Source organism: Canis lupus, chromosome 10 (genome assembly GCF_048164855.1).
Source record: "Canis lupus baileyi chromosome 10, mCanLup2.hap1, whole genome shotgun sequence".
NCBI classification, from domain to species: domain Eukaryota; kingdom Metazoa; phylum Chordata; class Mammalia; order Carnivora; family Canidae; genus Canis; species Canis lupus.
In genome coordinates, this window is record NC_132847.1 from 41907336 (window position 1) to 41934796 (window position 27461).

The 27461-nt window shown below is 41.4% G+C and overlaps 1 protein-coding gene, 1 long non-coding RNA gene and 1 pseudogene across 3 annotated transcripts in view; 2 read left to right on the top strand and 1 right to left on the bottom strand.

Annotated features, from left to right (window-relative positions):
• Window positions 1–11475, bottom strand: part of HACD4 (3-hydroxyacyl-CoA dehydratase 4) — a 30464-nt gene extending 18989 nt beyond the window's left edge. Inside the window, exons 1-3 of one of the 2 annotated variants that reach the window (XM_072841512.1) lie at window positions 11371–11475; window positions 9728–9831; window positions 7272–7399 (exon numbers count right to left, since the gene is read on the bottom strand). In XM_072841512.1, the coding sequence (XP_072697613.1) occupies window positions 7272–7399; window positions 9728–9758 (159 nt within the window). In that variant the 5' untranslated portion in view covers window positions 9759–9831; window positions 11371–11475. Of the gene's footprint in view, window positions 1–7271; window positions 7400–9727; window positions 9832–11176 lie in introns of both variants that reach the window. The other variant, XM_072841511.1, reaches the window with a different exon arrangement.
• On the top strand, window positions 2892–3002 carry LOC140642071 (U4 spliceosomal RNA; annotated as a pseudogene).
• A 6514-nt stretch (window positions 11476–17989) lies between the features above and the next one.
• On the top strand, window positions 17990–27078 carry LOC140640934 (uncharacterized). Its single transcript, XR_012037535.1, has 6 exons — window positions 17990–18218; window positions 21002–21093; window positions 23445–23495; window positions 24679–24720; window positions 25363–25389; window positions 26957–27078. It is a non-coding gene; the product is annotated as an uncharacterized lncRNA (long non-coding RNA).
• The last annotated feature ends 383 nt before the right edge of the window (window positions 27079–27461 follow it).

The following is a 27461-nucleotide window of genomic DNA, read 5'->3' on the forward strand; positions in this document are numbered from 1 at the left end:
TGTGGTTGAGTTCCCAGGCATCAGAGCAGGGAAGCAATAAGTGAGGCCAGGAGTGGGCTCTCAGCTCAAGGTGGCCATAAACCACTAGCCAGGGCTTGATCACATGACTGCTCTCCAAGCAGGGGCCCAGCAAGTGAGAGATACTGTGAGACCTCCCCCACCCCACCACCTCCCCTGGAAGCAGTGGCGCACATGTGTGTGGCAAGATGCTGAGGGTTTTGGGAACTCCAAACAGGGTCACAGGCCAGAGATAGAAATGCTCAGTCACAGACTAAGTAAGTACAGAGTGCAGACGGGGATCAGGTGGCCAGGAATGATTGACTGCTTTTCCCTGAGGGCGCACTGAGGAGTGGGGCCCTCAGCTCTCGGTCTGGGACTAGAGAGTGGGAGGCCACCATTTTCACTGTCAACCTCTAAAGCTGCCCGGAAAGCCTTCAGGGAACAAAAGCCACCGAGAGCAACCCGGAGCCGAGTAGTTAGCCTGGTCCCCTGGAAAGGGCAGCGCAATTTCATCCAGGGCAAAGACTCCTGAGAATCAGCACAACAGGCCTTTTCCCCAGAAAATCAGCAAGAACATCTGGCTAAGACCATGTTTACTGATCACAAAGAACTGCAAAATTCCAGTGTTAGGGGAAAGTAGTATCGAGAATTTGTGGGGTTGTTTCTCATGATTCTTTGGTCTTCCAATTTTATTTTTATTCTTCCTTTTCAACTAATTTCTTAAATCAATTCTTTAAGTCTTTTTAAATGTTCATTTCTACAGTTATGTCCTTTCATTGTACTTATTTTTGTATATATATGATTTTTTCTTTTTTCACAATTTTGAGATCTAGTTTCTTCTCACAAGCAGACCAAAATCCACCCAGGATCTAGTGTATTGCTCTGTTCTGTTCATCTGTCTGATTATGTTCTGTCATTCTCTCCTTTTTTTTTTTTTTTGGTTTCTGGTTTCTTCTGATTTGTTCAGTGTATATTTCTCTGCGGTTGCTGTTGCTATTTTAGTATTTTATTCTCTTTGTTCATCTATTATTCTCTGGACAGAATGACAAGATGGGAAAACTTACCTCAAAAAAGAGAACAAAAGGCAGTACTGCCTGCCAGGTACCTAATCAATACGGATATAAGATGTTGGAACTAGAGTTCAGAATAATGATTATAAAGATACTAGCTGGGCTTGAAAAAAGTGTAGAAGACACAAGAGAATCTCTTTCTGGAGAAATAAAAGAACTAAAATCTAATCAGGTGGAAATTAAAAGGGCTATTAATGAGAAGCAATAAAAAATGGAGGCTCTGCTAGGATAAATGAGGCAGAAGAGAGAATTAGTGATCTAGAAGACAAAATAATGGAGAATAAAGAAGCTGAGAAAAGGAAAGATAAACAACTACTGAATCACAAGGGGGGAGAATTTGAGAGGTAAATGATACCATAAAATGAAATAATATTAGAATAAGTGAAGTACCAGAAGAAGAAGATGGGGGGGGGAGAGGGTGAGGGAGAGAGAGAGAGAGAATGAATAGCAGAAGGTATATTGGAGCAAATTACAACTGCAAATTTCCCTATTCTGGGGAAGGAAATAAACATCCAAGTCCAAGAGGCACAAAGAACCCCCCTCAAAAATCAATAAAATAGATCAATACCCTAATATTTAGTAATGAAGCTTGTAAATTATGGAGACAAAGAAAAAATCCTGAAAGCAGCTTGGGACAAAAGGACTGTAACCTACAAGGGTAGAAACATAAGATTGGCAGCACACCTATCCACAGAGACCTGGCAGGCCAGAAAGGACTAGCATGATATATTCAGGGTGCTAAGTGAGAAAAATATGCAGACAAGGATACTTTATCCAGCAAGGCTGTCATTCAGAATAGAAGGAGAGATAAAGAGCTTCCAGGACAAACAGAAACTAAAAGAATTTGTCATCACTAAACCAGCCCTCCAAGAAATATTAATGGGGATCCATTAAGTGAAGAGACAGCTCAAAAGTAACATAGAACATAAGGACAGAGACAATATACAAAAACAGTAACTTTACAGGTAATACACTGGCACTAAATTCATATCTTTCAATAGTTACTCTGAATGTAAATGGGCTAAATGCCCCAATCAAAAGATACAGGGTCTCAGATTGATAAAAAAAAAAAAAATAAAATAGCAAGATCCACTGATACACTGTCTATAAGAGATTCATTTTAGACCCAAAATACCTCCATATTGAAAGTGAGGGGCTGGAAAACCATTTGGCACACTAATGGACATCAAAAGAAAGCTGGAGTGGCAATCCTTATATTAGACAAATTAGATTTTAAACCAAAGACTGTAATAAGAGATGAGGAAGGACACTATATCATAATTAAAGGGTCTATCCAAAAAGATCTAACAGTTGTAAATATTTATGCCCTAACATGGGAGGAGCCAATTATAGAAATAAACAACAAAATTAAAGAAATACATTGATAATAATGAAATAACAGTAGGGGACTTTAACACCCTACTCATAGCAATGGACAGATCATCTAAGCAGAAGATCAACAAGGAAACAAGGGCTTTGAATAACATACTGGACCAGATGGACTTCACAGATAAATTCAGAACATTCCATCCTAAACCAACAAATTACACATTCTTCTCGAGTGCACATGGAACATTCTCCAGAATAGATCACATACTGAGTCACAAATCAGGTCTCAACTGGTATCAAAAGATTGGGATTGTTCTCTGTAGAATTTCTGACCACAATGCTTTGAAGGTAGAACTCAATCACAAGAGGAAATTTGGAAAGAGCTCAAATACATGGAGGCTAAAAAACATCCTACTAAAGAATGAATGGGTCAACCAGGAAATTAATGAAGAATTTTAAAAATTCACAGAAGCAAATGAAAATGAAAACACAAGCTTTGCACAGTGGCAGTATCATAGCCAATGAGGTTTATTCGAGGCACGATTATTGCTAATTGAAAATGAAAACACAACTCTTCAAAACCTTGGGATACAGCAGAGGTGGTCCTAAGAGGGAAGCATATAGCAATACAAGCCTTTCTCAAGAAGTAAGAAAGATCTCAAATACACAGTCTAACCTTACACCTAAAGGAGCTGGAGAAAGAACAGCAAATAAAGCCTAAACTCAGCAGATAAAGAGAATTAATTAGGATTATAGCAGAAATCAACTCAGCAACTGCACTACTAGGTATTTACCCCAAAGACACAAATGTAGTGATCCAAAGAGGCACCCGCACTCCAATGTTTATAACAGCAATGTCCATAATTGCCAAACTATGGAAAGAGCCCAGATGTCCATCGAAGATGAATGGATAAAGAAGATATAGTACATATGTACAATGGAATATTACTTAGCCATCAAAAAATGAAATCTGACCATTTGCAACAAAGTGGATGGAATGAGGATATTATGCTAAGCAAAATAAGTCAAGCAAAGAAAGATGATCATATGATCTCACTCACATGAAATTTAAGAAACAAAACAGGATCATAGAGGAAGTAAGGAGAAAATGAAACAATATGAAGTCAAAAAGGGAGATAAAACATAAGAGACTCTTAATCATAAAAAACAAACTGAGGGTTGCTGGAGGGGAGGGAGGTTGGGGGATGCATAACTGGGTGGGCATGTGATACAACGAGCACTGGGTTTTATAGAAGACAGATAAATCACTGAACTCTAACTCTGAAACTAATAATACACTACATGTTAACTGAATTTAAATCAATTTAAAATATAGGAACATATTCAGGGTACCTGGTGGCTCAGTTGGTTAACTGATTGCCTTTGGCTCAGGTCATTATCTCCAGGCCCTGGGATCCAGCCCGATGTCCGGCTTCCTACTCTGTGGAGAGTCTACTTCTTCCTCTCCCTCTCTCTCTGCCCTTCCCCCTCACCACTCATGCAAGCACACACTCTCACTCTCTCTCTTAAATAAATCTTTAAAAAAAAACAAAGGAACATGGTCATCTAGGGCTACAGACATGGTACAGGAAATAAATCATAGCTAAGATAATAGTAATAGATATTGTATTCTAACTAAACGCTAGGAACTTATCTCGCCCATTTTTTTTCAGTTACTCCACGAGATATGTGTTATTTTCACATCACATGAGAAATTGAGGTCCAGAACAATTTCTATGTTTAAATTCATATAACTAGCTTCTACTCCTGAAACTAATTTTACACTATCTGTTAACTAGAACTTAAATTAAAAACTTGAAATTAAAAAAAAGGTTCAGGGATCCCTGAGTGGCGCAGCAGTTTGGCGCCTGCCTTTGGCCCAGGGCGCAACCCTAGAGACCCGGGATCGAGTCCCACGTCGGGCTCCCTCTGCCTGTGTCTCTGCCTCTCTCTCTCTCTCTCTGTGTGACTATCATAAATAAAGAAAAATTAAAAAAAATAAAATAAAAAAATAAAAAGAAGGTTCATACAACTAGTAGTTAGAACTGGGATCTGAATCCAGGTCTATAGATTCAAGTCTATGATTAGACGCTGTATTAAACATGAATGATCCCTTCTTTCCATTTGTAAAAGTGGTAGAAAGAACAAGAAATGGCTGAGTATTCTATTCTTTGGCTATGGATGAAGGAAACTTTTAAATTTTTTTGATAATTTGATTTTTAAAAAAATTTTATTTGAGAGAGAGAAAGCACACGCAGGGGAGGGGAGAAGAAGGACAGAAGGAGAGGGAGAAGCAGATTTCCTGCTGAGCAGGGAGTGGGCTTCATCCCAGGACCCCATATGATCATGACCTGAGCTGAAGGCAGACGCTTAACTAACTAAGCCACCTACGTACCCCTGGACCATTTACTCTTGGCCAGATATTTTGTGTGGTGTCCTTCCCCCAAAACAGCTCGATAACTATGGATGATATGATCACACAGTGATAGTTAGAGGAGCCAGGCATCAAACCCAAGTCTGAATGACCAATTCCATGACTCTCCTCCATCATCCTACAGTGCCCAGCACAGTGGCACACTAAGAGTGAGAACTGGCTATGAAATCTGCCCCTAAGAGAGGATCACCACAGTGCTGTACAGAGCAACAGCATCATTGGCCTGATGGCAATGGCTAGTCCAACTGGCTAGTCTAACTGTCCAGTGCCTCAGAATGAAGTTGTTTTTTTCATAGAATTCTTTTTTTAAAAAGATTTTATTTATTTATTCATGAGAGACACAGAGAGAGAGGCAGACACATAGACAGAGGGACAAGCAGGCTCCCCGCAGGGAGCCCAATGTGGGACTCACTCGATCCCAGGACCCTGGGATCATAACTGGAACCAAAAGCAGATGCTCAACCACTGAGCCACCCAGGTGTCCCTTTTCATGGAATTCTTATTAGTGACTTGAGTTGCAAGTTTTCAGGGGTTGACTTTTTAACTGCTAACTTTATGTCAAGAGAGGATAAAACAGAACAAAGTATAAAACAGATTCTATAATACTGATAATGTGATTAAAACCTGCAGAACCATGCTCCTAGAAGAATTACTATCATTAAAATATCCATACTACCCAAAGGAAACTACAGACTTAATGCAAACCCTATAAAAAATACCACAAGCATTTTCACAGAACTAGAACAAATAAACCTAAAATTTGTATAGAACCACAAAAGACCTCAAATAGACTAAGTAATCTTGAGAGAGAACCATACAGTAAAGATATTACAACTCCAGATTTCAATATCTATGACAAAGCTGGAATAATCAAAACAGTATGGTACTGGCACAAAATAGACACATCAATGGAACAGAATAGAGAGCCCAGAATAAAACCCATGATTATGTGGTCAATTAATCTTCAACAAAGGAGGCAGGAATATCCAATGGAGAAAAAGACAGTCTCTTCAACAAATGATGTTGAGAAAAATGGGACAGCTACATGCAAAAGAATGAAATTGGACCACTTTCTTACACAAAAACAAACTCAGAGTGGATTTAAGACCTAAATGTGAGACCCGAAACCATTAAACTCCTAAAAGAAAACATTGGCAGTAATCTCTTGGACACCAGCCTTAGCAACATATTTATGCTTATCTCTCTTCAGGCAAGAGAAACAAAAACAAAATTAAACCATTGGGACTACACCAAATAAAAAGCTTTTGCAGAGCAAATGAAACTATCAACAAAACAAAAGGGCAACCTAGTGAGTAGGAGAAGATATTTGCATGTGAAATATCTGATAAGGGTTTAATAGCCAAATATATATGAAGCACTTACACAACACCAAAAAAAACAATCCAATAAAAAAATGGGCAGAGGAACTGAACAGGCATTTCTCCAAAGAAACCATACACGTGGCCCACAGACACATGGAAAGATGCTCAACATCACTCATCATCAAGGAAATGCAAATCAAAACAATGAGAACACCTCACAACTGACAGAGAGGCTGGAATCATAGAGACAAGAAATAACAAGTGTTGACAAGGATGTGGAGAAAAGGAAACTGCTGATGGGAATGTAAACTAATGTAGCCACTGGGGAAAACAGTATGGAGGTTCCTTTAAAAAATAAAAATAGAAATATCATATAATCCAGTAACTTCACTACTAGGTATATACCCATAGAAAACAAAAACACTAACTTGAAAGCATATGTACCCCTCTGTTTATTGTCACATTATTTATAATAGCCAAGGTATGGAGGCAACCCCAAGTGTCCATCCATAGAAGAATGGATAAAGAAGATGTGGTGTGTGTATAGACACACAAGAATGTAACTCAGCCATGAAAAAGAATGAGATCTTGCCATTTACAAGAACATGGATGGAGCTAGAGGGTATTATGCAAAGTGAAATAAGTTAGAGAAAGACAAATACCGTATAATCAACTTATTTGTAGTATCTAAAAAACAAATGAACAAACAAAAAATCCCCAACAGACTCCTTAATACAGGGAACTGCTGGTTGCTAGAGGAGAGATGGTTGTGGGGATGGGCAAAATAAAGGAGATGAAGAAGTACAAACCCCTGTTATAAAGTCACAGGAATGAAAACTAGAGCATAGGGAATATAGTTAATAATATTGTGTGTGTGTTTTTAAAGATTATATTTATTTTAGAGAGAGAGATATCAAGAGTGGGAGGGGCAGGAGGAGAGGGAGAGAGAATCTGAAGCAGACTCCCTGTTGAGCATTCAGCCCAGTGCAGGGCTCAATCTCAGGACCCCAAGATCACAACCTGAGCCAAAACCAAGAGTTGGCCACTTAACTGATTGTGCCACCCAGGTGCCCCCAATAATATTGTTTCTTTTTAAAGAACCCCACAAAAACCTACCTGCAGAAACCTAGGCAGCAGATGGTTTGGTTCAATGCCAAGACATATGTGCAGCAACTCCAGGAGGGAAATGGATTGGCAAAGGCGCATCACAAGACCAATAGCATAAAAAGTGTCGACCATGGAATCTGTGTCCAGGGAATTAAAAACAGGTACAGTAAGTAAAAGCTGGGTCACAACCCAAAAATATGCAGGACTTTGAAATAAAAATCATGATTTGCTTCTTTTTTCATTGTATATTTGAGAAATTTCCTAACAGCTACTAAATTATCAAGAATACTATGCAACCAAAGGAAGCACTGCATATTATAGTACATCTTAATTGCTCTTTTTCCAAAAAAGTAAAAATCTGAAAAAGGCGGCCCATGGCGAAAGCTAGTTTTTAATTCTCCATATATATATACATATTTTATATATATTATATATATATTATATATATATTATAATTCCCCATATATTTTATAAAACAGTCCCACTTAAAGTAACCCAGTATAATCTAGATGATATCAAATGTAAACAGGTTATAGAAGCTGGCATGCTCACATCTTTATCATGGACAAGAAAATGACAAAGATGAGAAAAATAGGATTCCAGAGAAGCTTTACAGAAAGGACATTCATAACGAGGTCATGTTTAATACATCTTATGTGTGTGTAGCATTTGTGTCCTATACACACTTGGTTAGTGCTTTCTGGACCTTTGCTAGAACCTGGGCCTCTGGTGGAGACTTTTGGAGACTGCATTGCAGAAAGCCCATACTGCATGTGGAGAGAACTGAGCTAGGAGGGAAACTATTCCTCTAAATAGGATAAATATCTCACTTTAGATTTTCAAATGAAACCCTGCCATGTTAAGACATCTAGGAAACACTGTTGTCTTTACTACCCAGTGATTACCCTTCTCAACAGCTCTGTGAGGTGAATACTAAAATGATCATCATCCCCGTTTCACAGACAGTTCCCGAGGCCCGGCAGTCGGTGCTCCCACCTGCTGCCCTGTGCTTGCTACAATGGAGCATTATCAGTGACACAGCTCTGTGACCGGGAAGGTAGCAGGTGTTACTACTATTCAGGTGATTAGATCACTACTAAGCTCCTTAATTTATACTTTGACTCAGGAATTGTACTCAGCTCCCATTTACTTGTTTTCAGTCGCTTTTTCAATCTGCTTCCCATATGAATGGTTGTGTTTCTTTAATAAGGTTTCTATAACTGTAACAGTAGGATAATAACTATGATATAAACACACAGCTGACTTAAAGCAATTTTTCCCACTAGAAAGGCCAGGCAGGATAAAAAAGCGTTCGTTGCTTGTGACTCTTGTAGTGAATGACTTGTCTTGTGCCCACAAAGCCCCAGTGAACTTCCAAGGCCTCAAAGTATTGATTTTTTTTTTCCCCTATAAACATACAGGAAGTATCCCCCATGCTCATGTTTTCCTCTGCTTGAAGCCTCCCAACATTCATAGCTGAAATTCAAGCCTTGGGTTGTATCTTTGGAGGATGCTGAAGGCAAGAGTTTAACTGCAGATTTGCAGTAAGAAAGAGCAACATAAAATAGTCATGGTACCTCAGAATTAGATTAATGTCCTTATGATACAGAAGGCTGAATTGATGACACAGCATGACCTTTCCTGGATATATTTTAAGCGTTTGTTTCTAGCTGAAACCAGCAGTGGCTCAAACTGTCAAGTCACCCAGTGTTTGTAAACTGTGATGACACCCATGTAGGGATGGAATGTGAAAAGAATGTTATTTTGACAGTCACTTAGTGCTTCATCTTTTAAAAATTGAAATGCTAGTTAAATTTTTTTACTTTTTATTTTATTTTATTTTTTTTTAATTTTTTTACTTTTTAGAAATCTGGAGGAAACTTTTGACTTTAACCATTAATACCAACTACCATATAAACAGTAAATCATCTATAATGTGTGTCATTTACTTAGGAACCCACGACTCCTTACAGGGACCAAATATACAAATATAACCTTGGAGACTATAACAGTTTGTCTTTCACTTATTAGTGGTGTCCAGTTATCTTACTCCTGGGGAATAAAAAAACAAGGGAAGAATTTGGTTAATTCCTCAGCTCTCTGCACAAAATGTTATACTGCAATTTACAGATTTCCTCAAAGCCCATCAAATCGGCTAAGGTTTGCCGCAGAACCAAAAAGGGAGAGTCACACAACACCACCCCAATGCCATGTCTGTGCTTTCAGGACAAACTGCCTAGTCAGAGGGAAGCCAAGTCTCTCTCCCTCATCTCACCTGCCCCCTTCTCCAAAAAAATTTTTGTTTTTGCAAGAAGTAAGGCTCCTGAAAAAATATGGCTACTAAATTTTAGAGCAGCGAAGGATATTAGGTAAAGTTCATAGAAGTGAAAAAATTAATATAAGCAGAACTGGGTGAAAGCAAATATTGAAAGTTAAAAATCCAAAACTGTTTTTTGGAGTTTTACCTTCTCCAAATGAAAAGAATCGGACTGTCATATTGGTAAATATCCATGAGTGGCCACAGAACTGGATTAAGTAGTAGATGAAAAGATAGGTGTTCTTCCTATACCTATAAATATAGGAAAATACCATTAAATGCTTCCTTTCAATAATCTTTTCAGCATTGTACACACATCTTTTAACCTACTAGCCCACCTGAGCAAGAGAAAATTATTCTTTATCAGTCTTTTGTTGTTGTTGTTGTTATCTCTGTAATGCATATCAGATTTTGAAAGGACCCAGAGCACACATGATCTGCTTAAAAGGAGTATCCTGAGTTTGCTTAAAGCCAAATATGGCTCTATTTCAAAATTCACTTTCAGCTTTGAGGAAGTTCTAACCTTGTTCTCACCAAGGGCTAAAATAAGCATTGCAAAGATGGCTTTGATTTGAGGGGGTGGGGGCGGGAGGGGGCGGGAGGATGGTAAGGGCTTGACCAGCTCAGTGCTTGCCTGCTAGTGCAAAGCCGAGATCCCTGGTCTACAGCTACAAGAGGGGAGCAGTGATGGTGGCATTTCCAAATGGTGGGTAATTTAGGCGTTGGCCATACCAGACTTTCCTACGCATTATGTGATGGGGGTCAGCACGTCGCCGCTGCCTTATATTTGCAGGGGCAGTTCCTTTCCTTCACCAGACACACATAGAAAGCAGTTTAGTGACTTAAGTCAGAAAAGGGAAGTCAAGCTGGGTTTAAAACTGGGTTGCTGGGGAGATGACTAAGGGATGACGGAGAGATACAGTTTGAGGTAGTTAGGGAAAGCATTGTTTGAAGTGTGCCCTGGGGGCTCCGAAGGGTGGCAGGAGGGGCCCTGCCAGTATAGACAAGGATTTCTCCGAGTCGGAGCTGTGAAACCTCTGAGAAAGAAGGCATTTCTGAAGCGGGAATGCAGTATGGCTTGAGGACAGGGCCCCTACAGATGATGCGACAGACTCAGGGGCGGGCGAAAGGATTGCCCCCTTAATCCAGCAGGGGAATCACCTGGCCCGCAGGTTAAACATACACATCCCCAGGGCCTACCCTAACACGGCTGAGCAAGCTTTTCTGGAACTGGGCCCTGGACTCTACACACGCAATAGGTGTTTCTGCAGAAGTAGGTGTAAAGCCAGCCCGCGGGACGCCGGAAAGGGCTCCCGGTGTGTGTGTGGGGGGGGGGGGGGGGCTGGTAGGGGGTGCACCAAAGGCACGGCTGGCGGCGCCGCCTGTCCTTCCCGCTTTCTCGTCTGGACACGGGGGAAATAACAGAGCCTTCCTCCTGGGCTTGCCCAGGGACCTGAAGACCAGCTCCCGCCGGGCAGGAGCCCCAGGGCTAGGGGAGCGCAGGGGGGCGCGGCGCCGCCCGGTGCCTGCCCAGCTGCCTGCGGGCGTCGGCGGAGGGAACCCCGGCCCCGGCCCCGGCCCCGGCCGCGCGCCCTACCTGGGCTGCAGCCAGGCGGGCAGCGCCATGGGTCTCCGGGCCGCACCGCCGGGCCCTCCAGCGCCGTCAGGGAAGGAGCGCGGGCCCGGAGCGCGGGAGGGGCGGCCCCGCGGCCAAGCCCCGGCCGGAAAGGCGGGGCTCCCCACACTCAGCAATGTACAAAAAAAAAAAAAAAAAAAAAAAAAAAACCACACCAAACCCCAAGGTCATGCTTTGGGTCCGAGACGAAAGCCAAGTTCCTGAAGTTCCTGCAGCGGCGAGAGCGCGCTCGTCGGCGGAGGCGGGCCCGCGGCGGGTGCGCGAGGCTGCGCGGGGGAGGCCTGGAGCGGCTGCGCCACGTCCGCGGCTTCGCGGAGCTCCTGCCCGGAGGCCGAATCTTTGGAAGGTGATTCCACGTTGCAGCTGCGAGGCGATTAATGGGCCCTCCGCCTTAGGCTCTAAACGCTTCTGCTTGCAGTCACGCCATCCCCGGGGATGCTTGGCTCCAGGTGGGCGCCTGCCTCTCTCAGGACCCTCACCTGTGAGAGCCCGTCAGCGAGGAAGCCTGTGGGCACACCTTCCCTAACCCCTTCTTTTCCGCTAAGGAGCCCGATTCCTCCAGGATTAGGCATCCTTGCCTTACCACCCAACCCCCCCTCCCCCCCCCCCCCCCCCCCCCGCCCACCACCACCTTCCCCTGGGTCTTCCCAGATGCTTGCAAATCCTCTTATTCACCTTGTGCTTTTCTTCCTATCTTAGGCCCACCCCTCAGGAAACCTGATCACTCAGGCCTATGGCATCCTCTCCTTCATGGGCAGAGGAGCTACTTGGATGATTATATCCAGATTATATTCCAGCTTCTCCACACTCTAACATAAACAGTCCCCCAATATATTAAAAACAAAAAACAAAAAAAGCACTTGTAAGTAAGTGGGTCAACAACACCTGATTTTTGAGCTGGAAGGTAGTTATGCCCATTTTACCTAAAAGGAAGTTGAGGCATCTGAAAAGATGCTAAGTTACTAGCCACAGTTCATGGGACTGATAAATGGCAGTATTAGAACTCCACGGCTGCAGTATATTTTCATTAGGCCATATGTTCCTCCCTGGCAGTTCATTATGACTGCCCATGTCATAGCCCACCTCTTAGGTGTAGACAGCTCTACAGGGTCCTTCCTCTGCCAGCATTTGATCTAAAGGGGAAACGGATACACAAGCAAACACTGGTGGCTACCCTTGTCACCAGTGCTCATGCCAAGCTATAGAGGAAGACAGTCCTGGATCGCCTGGAGCGGGGCAGAAAGACTGCCCAGAGGAAGTGACCCTTTATCACCAAACACAGCCCATAGGACTACATCCTCTTTCCCCTCCTCCCCAGTCTGCTGTATTTACCAACTTTACATCTCCTCCTTTTACCTCTGCAGCTCTGCATGTCTGCATGTTCTACTTATCTAGCCTTCTGTCCTCTCTCTCTCTCTCTCTCTCTCTCTCTAAATCTCTCTCCCTCCTGCTTTATTTCCTCAAACTTCTGCCCTGGGCCATCTTGTCCATTTGCCACCACATTATCCCTCCACACAGGCACCCACCACACATGGCTTTATCTCCATGCACACAACAGCCAACTGTATTATTTCCAGCCCCTGCTTTTTTTTTTTTTTTTTTTTTTTTTAATGAATGCCAGCTCTGGCCTGTCAACAGCTTCTGGATATTTCCGCATGAAAAGGCTATTGTAACTTCCAACTAAGTCCATTTGGCATACTGTCTTTCTTCTCAAATCACCATCTTATTTCCCATAGGGATCCCACCATTTTTCTAGTCATTCAGGTTTAAAATTTTGGAGTCATCATTAAGTCTCCCCATCCAATCAAATTCTATTGATTCCATCCCTTCCAGATCCCTTACTAATCTCTAGCATTCTACTTCCATTTGTTATGACCCAGAACCTCAGAAAAAGGACACAAAAAGGCTTCCTTTTACTTGCCAGATAAAGAACAAACTACGAACGAACAAAAAGCTTTTTCAAATCAAGCAGTCAGGGAATTCTACTCATTTTCCAAGGAATAAATGCAGAGGAGAACTTCCAAGAGAACATTTGGGGTGGAAAGCAAAATTCTCCTTTTCCTCTGGCAGGGCCCAGGGCAGATCTTCTTCAGGTTCTGCCCAGCATTACCAAAATAGCCTCCACCAGCCTTCCTGCCTCCTCTTTCTATCCAGACTGCCATACATTAGTTGAAGATGCTGGAAGAATTCTTAAAACACAGTCCTGTTCCAGCTAGTCCCCTGGTCAGAATCCCTTGCTGGTTCCTTGTTGCCTGCTACAGTTATATTGTTGGAGTGAACAGAGCTAGTTAGGTTTTGATATGTTGCCTGGAGGCCAGAGAAGGGGGAGGCAAGGCCTGTTATCAGGAAAGTTAGCAACCTGTCCTAGCAGCATTCCACAAAGCCACAAGAAGCCAAATCAAACCAGACAGGCCCACACAAAGAAGGCCTGAGACCCTGACCAAGTGAGGGAGAAAAGGCAAAAAAAAACCCTGCACCCAAAGAAATACTCCATCCTTTAGTGAACAACTATTAATATAAGGTAGAAACCCAAACCCAGGGCACAGCTCTCTGTTGAGCTGGCCCACTCTGACTTCTCAAGAGTGTATTCTCTCTAATACTCTTCTCTTGCACCCCTCAACCACTGTCTCCTCTGTCCTTGAATTCTTGTGATGAAACTGAGAACCTCTGGTGATGTCTCTGGGATAGGCGGGGCGAGAGCCTCAGGGCTCAGAGGTCTCCCTGGGTTCCTCTGGCAACAGTCTCTCCTCTCAGCCTGTCAGGTGCTTGTTCCATCCTATCCCCTCACCAATCACAGCAACACTTACTGTTCCATGGCCACACCATGGTATTCTTGGTCATCAGGCCTCTGTGAAACTTTTCTCCTCTATTCTGAATTTCTCTTCTGCCTCCTCCCCTTCTCACAGCCCAGTGTTTACCTCTCAATGTTCCATGCATCCTTTAAAATCCTTCCCTCAGCACCTGGTGGCTCAGTGGTTGTGTGTCTGCCTTTGGCTCAGGTCATGATTCTGGGGTCCTGGGACTGAGTCCCTCATCGGGTTCTCTACAGGGATCCTGCTTCTTCCTCTGCCTATGCTCTGCCTCTCTCTCTCTCTCTCTCTCTCTCTATATATATATATATATATATATATGTATATATATATATATGTGTGTGTGTGCCTCATGAATAAATAAATAAAAATCTAATATATATATATATTCCTTCCCAGGGCTTCCTCAAGGAGCCACACTGGTCTAATAGAGGTCTATGATGGTACTTTGTTTTAGGTTTGGTACCTGCCTATTCCACTAGATTACAGATTCCCAGAGGGCCATTCTTATTACTAACTGTAAGAATTTGACAAGTTTTAACTTCTCTAAATATTTTTTCCCAACTACACAACCATTGGGATTAAATAAGAAAATGCATAAAACATATAAAATGTATAAAAGTGCCTAGTAGAGTGCTTGCCATTGAAGGTGTCCAGAAATGTCTTGAATGAATGGATAAAACCTGATATGAGTTTTCTTCTCCCAAAATTCTAACCAAAATAAAACAAACTTTCAGCAAGAATTGCATTTTTGAAATATGGATAATGGACTTTCAGTTATCTACTTGTACAGATGTCCGAGGCCATGAGAGTTCAAGTAACTCAAAATTAATATATTGTCTTTTGAAGCAATTTTAACATTATTTGAGCATGTCAGTTTTGCTTTTCTTGGGCAAATGCTTAAATGTCTTTTCATCACTATGAACACTAACTGGAAGATTAAAGCCTCGAAATATATTTCACAGCAATAACAGACTGACTTGAGATTTTTTTAAAAACCATACACAAAAAGTGATAAAGTATACTATTTCACAATGATCTTCAGAGAAGTTAAGTCCAGGTTGAATATCCTGACTTTGGACACTTAACCATCCATCCATTGTATTTGTGGTTTATTCCCTCCCATTCCATCGTAAGCTCATTTTTAAATGTCACTACTTCATGCAATATTCATTGAGTATAGAGATTCTGGGAAAGTGTCCCATAGCCCAATTTTGCTTCCATTAGCCACAAATAGCTCTATAAGGAACCAGTTATACTCTGATAACTTTCAATTCTACATTTCATTTTTTACTTCATCCACCTAGAATTTTCAGGAATCACAACCTATCCCTTCTTCCCACTTGCAGTTTCATAGCTGGAAATTTCACAGGCTGCTGTACCCAAATAAAACCCTAGTGATTATATGGTCCAATCTCCTTATTTCACAGACACCAAAAAGCTAGTGAAAACTGGGTTGAGAGCTCTTTCCATCCTGCTGTGCAAAATTTCAGCCATATTTGCCCCATTACTTAATCTTACCCATTAGTCATAGTCCTCTCTTGTAATCTTTGCTTGTACATACTCTCAGCCTCTATTATGACTCTTTTTCAGCTGTTCCAAAGCATTGTTTGCACTTCTAGGCTAAACCTTTAACCATTCTTCTTTAAATACTGTTGATCCTTACTACCCCATTCAAAAGATCAAACCCTGGGGCACCGGGTGGCTTAGTCGGTTAAGTATCTGACTTGATTTTTGGCTCAGGTCATGATCTCAGGGTCCAGAGATCAAGCCCTGCAATAGGTCCATGCCCATGGAGGCTACTTAAGATCCTCTCTCTCCATCTTTCTCTTTTCCTCCTACACCCCAGGCCCTGGCTCATACTCCCTCTCTTAAAAAATAAATAACAGAAAAAAAATAATCAAACTCTGGACTGGGATACTCGCCTTGTTGCATCATCATTCATTGGTCTATCTCCTGTCCTCTTCCAAGGCAAATAGGTTCAAATGTGTAATTGGCTCATTCAATTACACAGGAGTCATTTTTAGCTTTGTTTTCTATGCCATGGACCTTCTCTTCTTCCACATATCTCACTTAATCCTCAGAGCAATCCTATGAAAGGTAATTATTCTTACCCAACTTTATAGATGAGGAAAAAAGATCAGAGCAGTTAAATTATCTTGTCCAAGACCAACACAACTAGTAAATGTTGGAACTGAGATTAGAACTTTAGTCTGTCTCTAGATCTTGAATTCTTAACCACCATGCTATATTAACCTGCTTCATATGATTCTTCAGTATTTGTTCACAAATACTTTATCATAAATAATACAGTCAAAATGTAAGTCTATGTAAAACCTAAAGCAAACAACCGAATAAAAAAACAGTCAAAAGATTTGAGCACACACTTCACCAAAGAGCTACCCAGATGGCAAGAACATGAAAAGACACTCAACATCATTAGTCATTAGGAAAATGCAAATTAAAAACACAGTATCACTGCACACCTATGAGGATGGATAACATGAAAAAATACTCACTATATGAAGTGTTGGTCATGATGCAGTAGACCTGGAACTCTCACACAGCTTTGTTTATAATAAACAAAAACTGGAAACAACCCAATGGCCATCAACAGATGAATGGATAAACAAGTTGTGGCAAGTCCATACAACTATTCAGCAATAAAAAAGGAATTGATTACTGATACAATCAACAACACGGATGAAGCAAAATAACTATATTGAGCATAAGAAGCCAGATAAGATAAAAAGAGTACATGCTGTATGATTCTATTTATATAGAATTCTAGAAAATAGAAACTAATCTTTGGTGACAGAAAGATCAGTGGTTGCCTGAGGACAGATGAGGGAGGGTGTGGCAGAAGAGAGGGTCTCCCAAGGGGTATGCACGATGGCTCTGTTCAGTGACTTGATGGTGGTGATTGTTTCACAGGTGTAAACTTACCTTAAAACTTACACATTTAAATTTGTGCCATTTATTTTATGTCAGTTACACTTCAATAAACCCAAGATTCAACATGCTAGTTTATAATGAGAAATGTAGTCTTTGGATTGTTTGCTTTGTTTTTTGTTGTTGTTTTTAAGATTTTTTATTTATTTGACAGAGAGAGAGAGAGAGCACAAGTAGGGGGAGTAGCAGAGGGAGAGAGAGAAGTAGGCTCTCCACTGAGCAGGGAGCCCAATGCTGGCCTGGATCCAAGGGCCCTGGGATCATGACCTGAGCTGAAGGCAGACGCCCCACCAACTGAGCCACCTAGCTACCCTCGGTTGTTTGCTTTGAATAACTGATTTATTCTTGTTTGTGAACCTCCACTCCATTGAGTATAAGGAAAAATAATACAAAATAAAACTTGTCTAAAAACAACTCAAAATCCTCCTTTCAGTCTCTGAGTTACTATTCCTCTCCCCAGGGCACCTTGGTGAGTGGGCAAGTTCACACAATCCCTAGGCGGTGAAGACTGGTCTCACTTATACACACAGGTCCTTGGGTTGTCATTTAGAACCTCGAGGGCCCTGTGCAAGCGCAGTGTCCTCACTGGATCGCTTGACGTCAAAATGAACCCACGTGTTGTTGATTATGACCATTCCCTCACCACGTTGCCTCATTTTTTGTCCTTGTCTTGTCAGCCTACTTTTCTACCTCCAAGGCCTCTGCTGGTCCTTCCCTTCCCTCTTGATTTCCTACCCTCCTGAAGGGTGTTAACATTAAAAAAGAACAGTGCCAGTTAGTTTACCAGCAAAAAAGTGGGCTTATTTGGAATAGCATAGAACTATAATCTGCAAAAAGCAAGCGAAGGTGAAACAATAGGCAAGTTTGCCAAACAAGGGTAAATGCTCTTTTATAGAGGAAAGTGGGGAGCTGGAAAGGCTGTTATAAACAAAAAGTCCATTGGAGGAAACTGGGAGTTTGAAATATAGTGGCTTCTCATTGGCTGAGTTGTGACCGATCTCATTGGCTGGACTATTGCCAGGGCAGGAATAAAGACTTTCTTCCTTCTGCTGGGATAGTAGAGTAATATTCATATGCAAAGTCTGTGTCTTCCTGCTGGGGTTGCTACTGGCAATGAGTGGTAGAGCACGAGAGAGAATTTCCCCTGCTAACTTCCCAACTCCATTCTAAATGAGATTTCCATGATTAATTTTCACATTCCCCCTTTTGATCAAGATCTTCGAAAGCATTGTGGATTGACAGTAAGGTTTTCCATATTTAGTGGTTTTGTCCCTCAGTGCCAGGAGGGACCTTTCCTGGGTGTCACGTCCTATTTTCAGGGGAAAGTGCATAGCAATTAGAAGATGTAAGGCCACATCTGAGTTAACAAGGATGGTTAGGAGGAAGAAACTCTCAGGTACTCCCACCTAAAGTTCATACCTTCTCAACATCATCCCAAAGCATTGAGCCAGCATCACCTTATTGGGTACATAATTTTTAACAAGTTTTGTAGGCAACAAAATACAAAACTTAATCATACAAAATAGAAGTAACAGCAATTCCAAATTATCACATGGTTCTAGACCAGGCCACCAGGTCTGCAAGTAGCCAACTGAAATATTTATTGACACTTATCCTGACTTAGGGGAGAGAGCTTTTCCCTATTCAAGGCAACTCCGAAGACATGTGTGCCTTCTGGAAGTATCCACTTAAAGTAACTATGAAAGCAAAACAGTGAATACTCCAAGAGCCCACTGAAAGAATTAAGCAAGTATGTTTGGGAAGATATGGTGCAAGTATAAACATGAAACAATAGCTGATGAACTTTTTGCAAAAAAAGCAAAATTTCAAAGACATTTGAATGCAGTATTGTCTTCTCAAGAGATGACATCTCAAAAGATGTTTGTAACTAAATGTGTTATGGATAATACAGCCTGTAAGTTTATACATTCAGAGGACATCAATCTGGATAAGAATCCAAAGCCAGTTAATAGTTTAGATTAAAGAAGACCTTTGTGAGTTCTGAACCTTCTAACCCTTCAAAAAAAAGCAAATGAAAAATTAAACTGTCCTGGGATCATGATGAGGCTGTTTCCAAAAGGCCATAAACAAAATAAGAGGTTCCTTCCTCTTACAAGGGCTTGAGAAATGCAGGCAGGGGCATTGTCTTTCCAGAAAAGAGAGAAAGCAACAGTAAGAAAAAGGTGTACAGGCCTGGCCCAGACATCTTGGGAAAGAGTCTCATCAGATGGCATCTGCTTCAATTCCAGGAAATCTTTCCTTTCAGGCCACCAGATGGTATGTGAGTCCAGCCAGGGTTTGGTGCTTCATTTAAATATGTCAGATGAATCTAAGAGTCTATACCCTGGAGTTTGATGGCACAAGGGTTAGTTAGCAGTTTCTGATACAAGTCTTTCCAGTGAGGTAGAAGAGTTTCTCTGGAGGTGTCTTTCTCAACAGAAGTCTCTAGGTTGCAAGATGTGATCCTTAAGGTCATCATCTCCCAGAAGATTGCTCTGTCAAAGCGTGGTTATTTTTAATAGAAGCAATATTAGGCCTTTATGCTATTGAATTATATTTCCTTTTATCAACCATGAGCCAAAGAAGGCAGGGGCCAAGTGTATTAGACAACCTGTGACTCTCTCAAAGGCCAAGAGTCTATGAGTTCCCAAGGGATATATCTGTGATTTAGAAGACCAATGGCAATGCTTTTGGCCAAGGTATTTGGAGGGTCTCTACAGATTTTGCCAACTGAGTCTCAATAGTGCCCTTTAGTACATGTGACTAACCCTGAGGATTGAGGATGGTATGTACAAGGGAAGTATTCTAAAACTGGTCAAATAGCAAAGGCTTATCAAACCACCTGACTAGTAAAATGGGTTCCCAGATAGAGCTAATCTTTTCTGACAGAAGCAGCATTGGCTTGTCTACAGGAGAAAGTTTGGATCTAGTGAGAAAACATATAAACCAAGACTAAAACATTTATCCATGAGAGGGAGAAGGTGTATGATCCATGTGTATAAATACGTTTCCTTGGAATATACTTTGGACAGGTGGGACAAGTGAGGTAGGCAATTTTTGGAGTCTCATCAATTTCTCACCACCAATATTGGCTCATTATTGCCATGATTTTGTCAATAGTCTGATAGTTTAACGCAGATACAGTGGTAAGAATTGGGAATTTTAGATTTTTATTGTCAAGGGCAGATTGTTATTTGGCCCAAACCAGTATTTTCTTTTTATTGAGCCAACAATGATTAGATTTCCGTATTGCTTTTCTCTCTCTGGGGCCAATTGCTGGATGTCTTTTGTCCATTTTTCCAAATGATGCTGGGAGAGCAATCCCTTTGGACCAGGGATCCAAAGAATCCAAATAGGGATCTGGCTACTGGTTTCCTTGAGAGCAGCACTTTTTGCAGAAATATTAGTGAAGTAGATTACTCTGGGAGTTGAATCTGGAATGCCCAGGGACTGTAATAGCCAAAGCATTAGACAAAAAGCAAAGCATCTAATAAATTTTGGACATAGAAGCCATTTTAAATTTCATTCCCATCAGAGGGAAGGACATTTCATTGTTTCCATAATATTCCAATGTCATGAGTTACCCCAAAGGTCTACCAGCTATCAGTATGGATGTCTGTGGTTTTAGCCTTGGCTAAAGTCAAGTAATGGTATCAATTCAGTCTCTATGGCTAAAGTGACCAAATGTAAAGGCACTGTTTCGGTGACTTCAAAAGGAGTTTCAAGAGCATATCCAGCATGATATTTTCCAATTTTATCCTTTAAATAAGAACCACCAGTAAACCATGGAAAATCTGCATATGTTTAAGGAGTTTCCTGTACATTGTCATGGGTATTCAAAAGGTAACTTGTCAGCATTAAGCGGTCATGAGGGGTTTCATCTGGATCCAAATATAGACCTTGATTTGAGATTAGATACCCCAAGTATTAAACCTGGGTTTGAGCAAATAAATTTTCTTTGGAAACTTTATGTCCCTTTAAAGCCAAAAGTTTTAACGAGTAGATGCTATCTTCCTGTGAACAGGTTTGAGAAGGAGGGCAAGGAAGCAACTCATCTGTGTATTGTAACTAGAAGAATCTGCAGACAATCATCTATCATCCAAATCAGCCTTTAAGGTTTGTGAAAAATAAGAAGGACTCTCAGTGAGACCCTGGGGCATTACTCTCTAAGTGTATTTCCCTTCCTCCCACCTGAAAGCAAATGGACTATCCTGATCAACTGGAATACTAAAACAGGCACTGCATAGGTTACTTACAGTGAAATATTTACTTTCAGTACAAATGGATGTCCCTAGTGTATGGGGGATGAGAACAACACAGTGCCAAGAGATAACAATGTTATTTATTGCTTAGAGGTGCTGGACAGACCTCCACTGTCAGCCACTGAGTTTTCTCATGGGTACACTAGTAGTAGGGGGGACTAGTGCAGGAGAAAATGAGGCCCTAACACTTTTAATCTTCTATTACCGGCTTGATGCCTTCAAGCACCTTTTTATTAATAGCATGTTAATTATAGAAGAGGTTTTGAGGGATCTATTTGAATCTTGATGGGAAGTGCACTGTGGAATCTGCCAATATCAGGTGAGGATTTTGTTCATAAACAGGATGGTAGCTGATCCAATAAAAATGAATAAAAGATGTCAAAGTGTCGTTGAATTCCCCTGGTTGGCTATTTTGATTATTTCCATCAAAATCTAGAATTATTTCCCCCTTTTGGGAGAAATTCAGGCAAGATACTTTTCTAAGAAATGTCGGGTCATTGAATGAATAGGGCCAGAGGAACTAAGGAGAAGAGTGTGTATTTCTCAAAGGGCTTAGACAAAAGGGAGTAGGTTCAGAGACAGGAACCCATAGAAGTTGATTAGAGGACCTCCAACATCTGAACTGTTTTGGTACTTTGAGCAGGGGCTGATTTACAGCATTGGGGTTCAGCATCGAGAGTGGAGCTCTGGTGTCAACATGGACAGAGGGAGATTCATTCCCAATCTGGAGACTGGTTTCTCTGAGCATGGAGCACTTAAATTTGTGACAGTTTGTTTTTTCAATGCCCTGAATCTTTGCAATAACAGCAGAAATGAAGAGGTTTTCGTTTTATTTAGGGACCTTCATTTGGTGGAGTTGAAAATTGACAATTTTAGTGGGGTTTTGTTTCTTTTAGAGAGGAGGGGGGAGAGTGTAGTGGCAGAGGGAGAGAGATCTTTGGGCTTGGAGCCAGACGAGGGGCTTGATCTCATACTCTGAGATCATGACCTGAGCCAAAATCAAGAGCAGGATGCTTAACTGGCCGAGCCACCCAGGAACCCCTAGCAGTCTTTCTTTTAGGTGACTTATCTAGGTTGTAAGTGAGCTGGTTTGCCAAATTAACTAAATCTGGAATGGTAATTTCCCATTCCATTCTGGTCCTAGCTAAAAGAGAAATATCCCAGTTCAACCAGTTAATAATCTTAGAGTTAAATGCTACCTGGATGGACTCAACATCTAAAGACCAGAATATTCTTCAAAGACTATTTGGAGTTGACTGTAACAGTCATGAACAAATTCATCAGGCTTTTGTGTGCAAGCCTGAATTTTGTTCCAATCAGCAGGCATGGGAAAAGCTATTGTAATTTCTTGGTGGAGCTTTCCAGCCAGTGCTCCACCATCTTGTCAAAAGTTAAGGGTTTCGTTGGGTGCCAGGGTAGCTCATCCCAGTTAAACATCCAGCTCTTGATATCAGCTTAGGTCATGATCTTAGGGTTGGGAGATCAAGCCCCGACTCGGGCTCTATGCTGGGTGTGAAGGCTGCTTAAGATTCTGTCTCTTTCTCCCTCACCTTCATCCATCCATCCATCCATCCATCCATCCATCCAATTTTTTAAAAAAGTTAGGGGCTTGGGGGCACCTGGCTGGCTCAGCTGGTAAATAGTGCAACTCTTGATCTCAGGGTCCTCAGTTCAAGCTCCATGTTGAAGGTAGAGATTACTTACCAAAAAAGAAAAAAAAAAAAAGTCAGGAGTTTCTCTAAATTTCCTTCAGAATGTTCCCTTCTGGCTAGTTTCATCCAATGTTTAGTCTGGTCCTCATCAATAAGCTTGTGGGCTAACTGATATAAATCTGAGAAATCAGGTTGGTAAATTGGAATAACTAGATTAAACTCTTCAGCAAACTTACGGGAGTCGTCAGTCATTTTAGGAAACTCATTAACTATGGCTCACAATTCAGCCTTAGCCTGGGTAACATAAGAAACTTGAGTTTTGTTTAGATCCTCAGCAGACTTAATTTTAAGGAGGCAGGTTTTCATACTTTCAAGAACAAGTAGGGTGAGAAATGGAGGAGATGGGAAGTTTGGCAAAGAGAAGAAAATAGCATGGTGCTGGGGTGGGGCGCTGAGCACAAGTCGGCTGCCACATGCCTGAGGACAAAGAAGATGGGAGATGGGGAAAAAGTCCTCAGGAACCATTTTGACTCCCTTCAATTGTTTGCTGCAGGTATTTTGCAGAGGCAAACTTAGGATCCTCAAAACATCTGGAAGCCTCAAGGTACCTTTTCAGATAGGCATCCCATTCAGGTTTGGGGTTGTTGGTTTGGGAGCCATGGCTTTCTAATTTAATCTTGAGTAAAACAAGTTTGGGAAGATCAAAATTCCCCTTAAAGGCCACTGAAGCTCTAGATTACTTTTGGTTAAATCAGTCCACTTGATTATAAATATGCACACTGAGGAGCCATAGCTTTTCAACATAAAACTGGCCAGAGTCTAGTTGGGCGATTTGGGGCGAGGGTACCCTCAAAGCATTTTGATGACTGGAATCCCATTTCTTAGAGGTTTTGTTTTTTTTTTAAGATTTTATTTATTTATTCATGAGAGACAGAGAGAGGGGGTGGCCAGAGACATAGGCAGAGGGAGAAGCAGGCTCCATGCGAGGAGCCTAATGCAGGACTCAATCCCAGAACCTCAGGATCATGACCTAAGCCAAAGGCAGACACTCAACCACTGAGCCACCCAGGTGCTCCTCTTAGAGGATTTTCTCTACAGCAAAGAGAAAACTTCCTAAACAGGAGAGTTGCACCAGGAGCAGCATGGTTCCAGAAGGAATCAGGCCAAAGGCCAGCCCAGTTCCTAGAGGAACAATCCAGTTCCAAAGAAATCAGACCAAAGATCAGCAGTTCTGACAGAAATAGTCTGGTTCTGAAAAGGAGTCAGGCTGAAGGCCAAACCAATATCCTCAGAGAAAGAAAACCCCAAGGCCTTAAAACACATCCCAGATAAGGCCTGGAGAGAGAGCTGCCCAAAATCCAGGAGAAATATGACCCTCAGATGGCAGGGTAGAACAGAAAGCAGTGAGTCCAAGGGCTCTGCTGGTACTCACACCTGTTTGCTCACCAGCCTCAGAGTTGTTGGGGGTCTTCTCTAGATCCCACTTCCAATCACTGAGTGATGTTAACCTTAAAAAATGAAATTGCCAAAAAATAAAAAATAAAAAGATAAAATTGCCGGTTATCTTACCTGCAAAGTGAGGTTTTTTGGAGAATGGCAGAGAATTGCAGCCCAAGCAGAGCAAGCTACAGCAAAACTATATAGGGGACTGCCTCCAACCAAGGAAAGGAAGGCTCTTTTATAGAGGACAGGGGGATGTTGGGAAAGCTGTTAGAAACATAAAGTCCATTGGAGTAAACTGGGAGTTTCATTGGCTAAGTTGTGAATGTCTCTCATTGGCTGGGCAGGTGCCAGGGAAGAGGGCAGCCTTTCTTCCCCCTGCTGGGATGGTAAGTTCATACCCATCTGCAAGATATGTCTTGTCCTTTATGTTTGCAAATGGTAAGGCATGAGTGTACCCCTGCCAGCCTCCCAACTCCATCCTCATTGAGATTTCCTTCTGGGATTTTCCTTCTATTAACTTTCACAGGGGTCATGTGGAAACTTTTGGAGTAAGCTGTGAGGAATCAGTCACATTATTTCAGGCTCATGATGTAGGCATCTCCCTATCTTTCCCACATCATGCTGGACACAGCACTGGGCTGAATGTGATGCTGCTCTCAGAGCCTACAGGCTTTCCAGCATCTGTCTGAGAAACTAGGGTACTACGCCAATGGCTCTGATTCTTCTATGTCACTCAGGATATTTCTACGACCATCTTTGTAGTAGAGTGGGGACTTGATGAGGCTAGTCAGCCCTTAGGGTGCAGACTTTAAGCAGATACACCCTGTCAGCATTGCCTGCCTGAAAGGAAGCAGCTCCTTATTTTGCAACCTCCTGTCCTCCCCAAGTCCCTGCCCTGCTTTGTGATTTGGTTTATACCTGGGACAAGAAGTTGGGGGTGGGAGGCAGAGAAAGAAATGGGCTTTGGCTCTAGATATTTTCGTACTATAGCTTCCTTTTAAAAGAATCTCTCTTTCCCCCTATCCTAGGAATCTCCCTGCTAATTCCCGAGACAGGTATGTCTTCACTAACCGACATATATACTAAATTTTCTTTCCCTGTGGCTTATTGTAAAACTCAATCCATAGCTCTCCAAGTTTTGCTATCATGAAAGGAGCCTTGGGGAATTTAGGAATTCTTTTTCCTCCTGACAAAGTGTGGCTCTCAAAACCATGGCCTCACTAGGAACTGGAAAGGCCACTTTGATAGATAAAGGCTGAGACTCGTTCTATACCTTGGCAGTCTTACTACAACCAGCCCAAATCTCCTGAGGCAAAAGAATGCCTCTGGCAGGCTAGGAAGAAGGTCACATACAAAGAAATGCAAAAGAGAAAATCACATTAGTATATTTCAAAACTGTTATTTACAGTTCAGGTTTTATTTAAATTCACATACAGTTTTCATTTCTATACATTCTTGCTCCGTGCCATTGTCTGTGATTACTGAGAATTGCTTTTCTTAGATCAATTCACTTTATAAACTAGAGGAGTCACCCACAGAAAACCAACTTAGTATGATAATTTTTGAGATAAGATTTAATTTTGCAATGATGAAAATATTATTTGGGCTGCAGATATAAATAGTTTCAAAAAGATCACTTCTATATTGATCTCATTAAATAACATTATAATCATTAGCATTTAAATCACTTTTGAAGGCACGATTGCTTTTTGGTGTTCTAAGGTAAAAGATTTTAAAAATGGATTAGGCTTTAAGAATTTAAGACTGTATGATATACAGAAAGTGAAGAAGAAAAACCAGCAATGTCTTTTGTAATCACTTTTTGAATAAGGAAAGTCCAAAACAAAAGGAATAAAGTTAAAAGAAACAATCTAAGCACTTAAATATCAACTTACCTAAAAGTTATTGAATTACAGTGGCTGTTTAAATAGACGAAGATAGCTCATATTGTGCATTTACATAGCTGAATAATGGTAGGAAATGCTAGTCCCAAAAGAAAAATGACGAAAAGATTCTTTCCTTGCATAATCGGTTTCTGATGAACAAAGAAAAAGGGCTTACACCTCAGATTGCTTTACTCCCTATTGCCTTCTCAATGTTGAAATTCTGTCATTTGAAGGGAATTAGATAAAAAGACCATAAAGATCTTTATGATCTGGTTCTAATATTCTATAAACCCATGATTTATTCCATATCTCAAATATGTGTTCTCTGTAAAAACTGTTTCTAGAAAAGCCATCGGCTGTAAGCGATGTTAATGTTCTTACTTCCTTATTCATGCATTGGTTTATATTTTCATTCTGCTGTTTGTATATACTTTCCACAGATTTATTGTGTGCTTATCAAAAATATTTTTGCATGACCTTGTGCTAAGTGGGCCCTTATTAAGATATTTGAGAGAGAGAATGAATTTAGAGACAAAAAGCTATGGTCTCCAACCTCAAGGTATTTTCAAATGGCTGCTTTTTTTTTTTTTTTTAAAGTATGCTTAGAAACAGGAAGAAACAGTTTCAGGAAACAAGAAGTTTTCAGTCTGAAGACCAGTGTTTAAGTCTAGATTTTACTTCTGTGTGATACTGGACAAGTAGTAATGTCTCTGAAACTCATCTCCTTTGTTTCTAGAGCGAAAGTCATATTGCAGACCCTAGCCTGCTTCTCATGTGAGGATCAAATGAGATCACCGTCAAGCTTCAGATAAGAATGAGGCCAGGGTTCTGCAAGCCCAGCAGATGACTTCTTCCAGCAGTTTAAAGGTAGAGCCCTGGATACAGCCTGTCAAATTTGGTAGAAACTTATGGAAGATGGAACAGGTGTATGTGTTGGAGTGCAGGGGTGGCAGTGGTTGTGATGGTTGGAGAAGGATCAGCTCTGGTAGACAAAGGAATTTTGAAATGAATGAAATAAAATTCAGGAGCTAGAACTCCGGCAAGAATGTTCAGCACATGTTCTGAATTGGGAAGGAGTCATAGAAAATAAGTAGATGGGCGCACTTAGGTGGCTCGGTGGTTGAGCATCTGCCTTTGGTTCAGGTCGTGATCCAGGAGTCTTGAGATCAAGTCCCTCATCAGGGTCCCTGCAGGGAGCCTGCTTCTCTCTCTGCCCATGTCTCTGCCTTTCTGTATTTCTC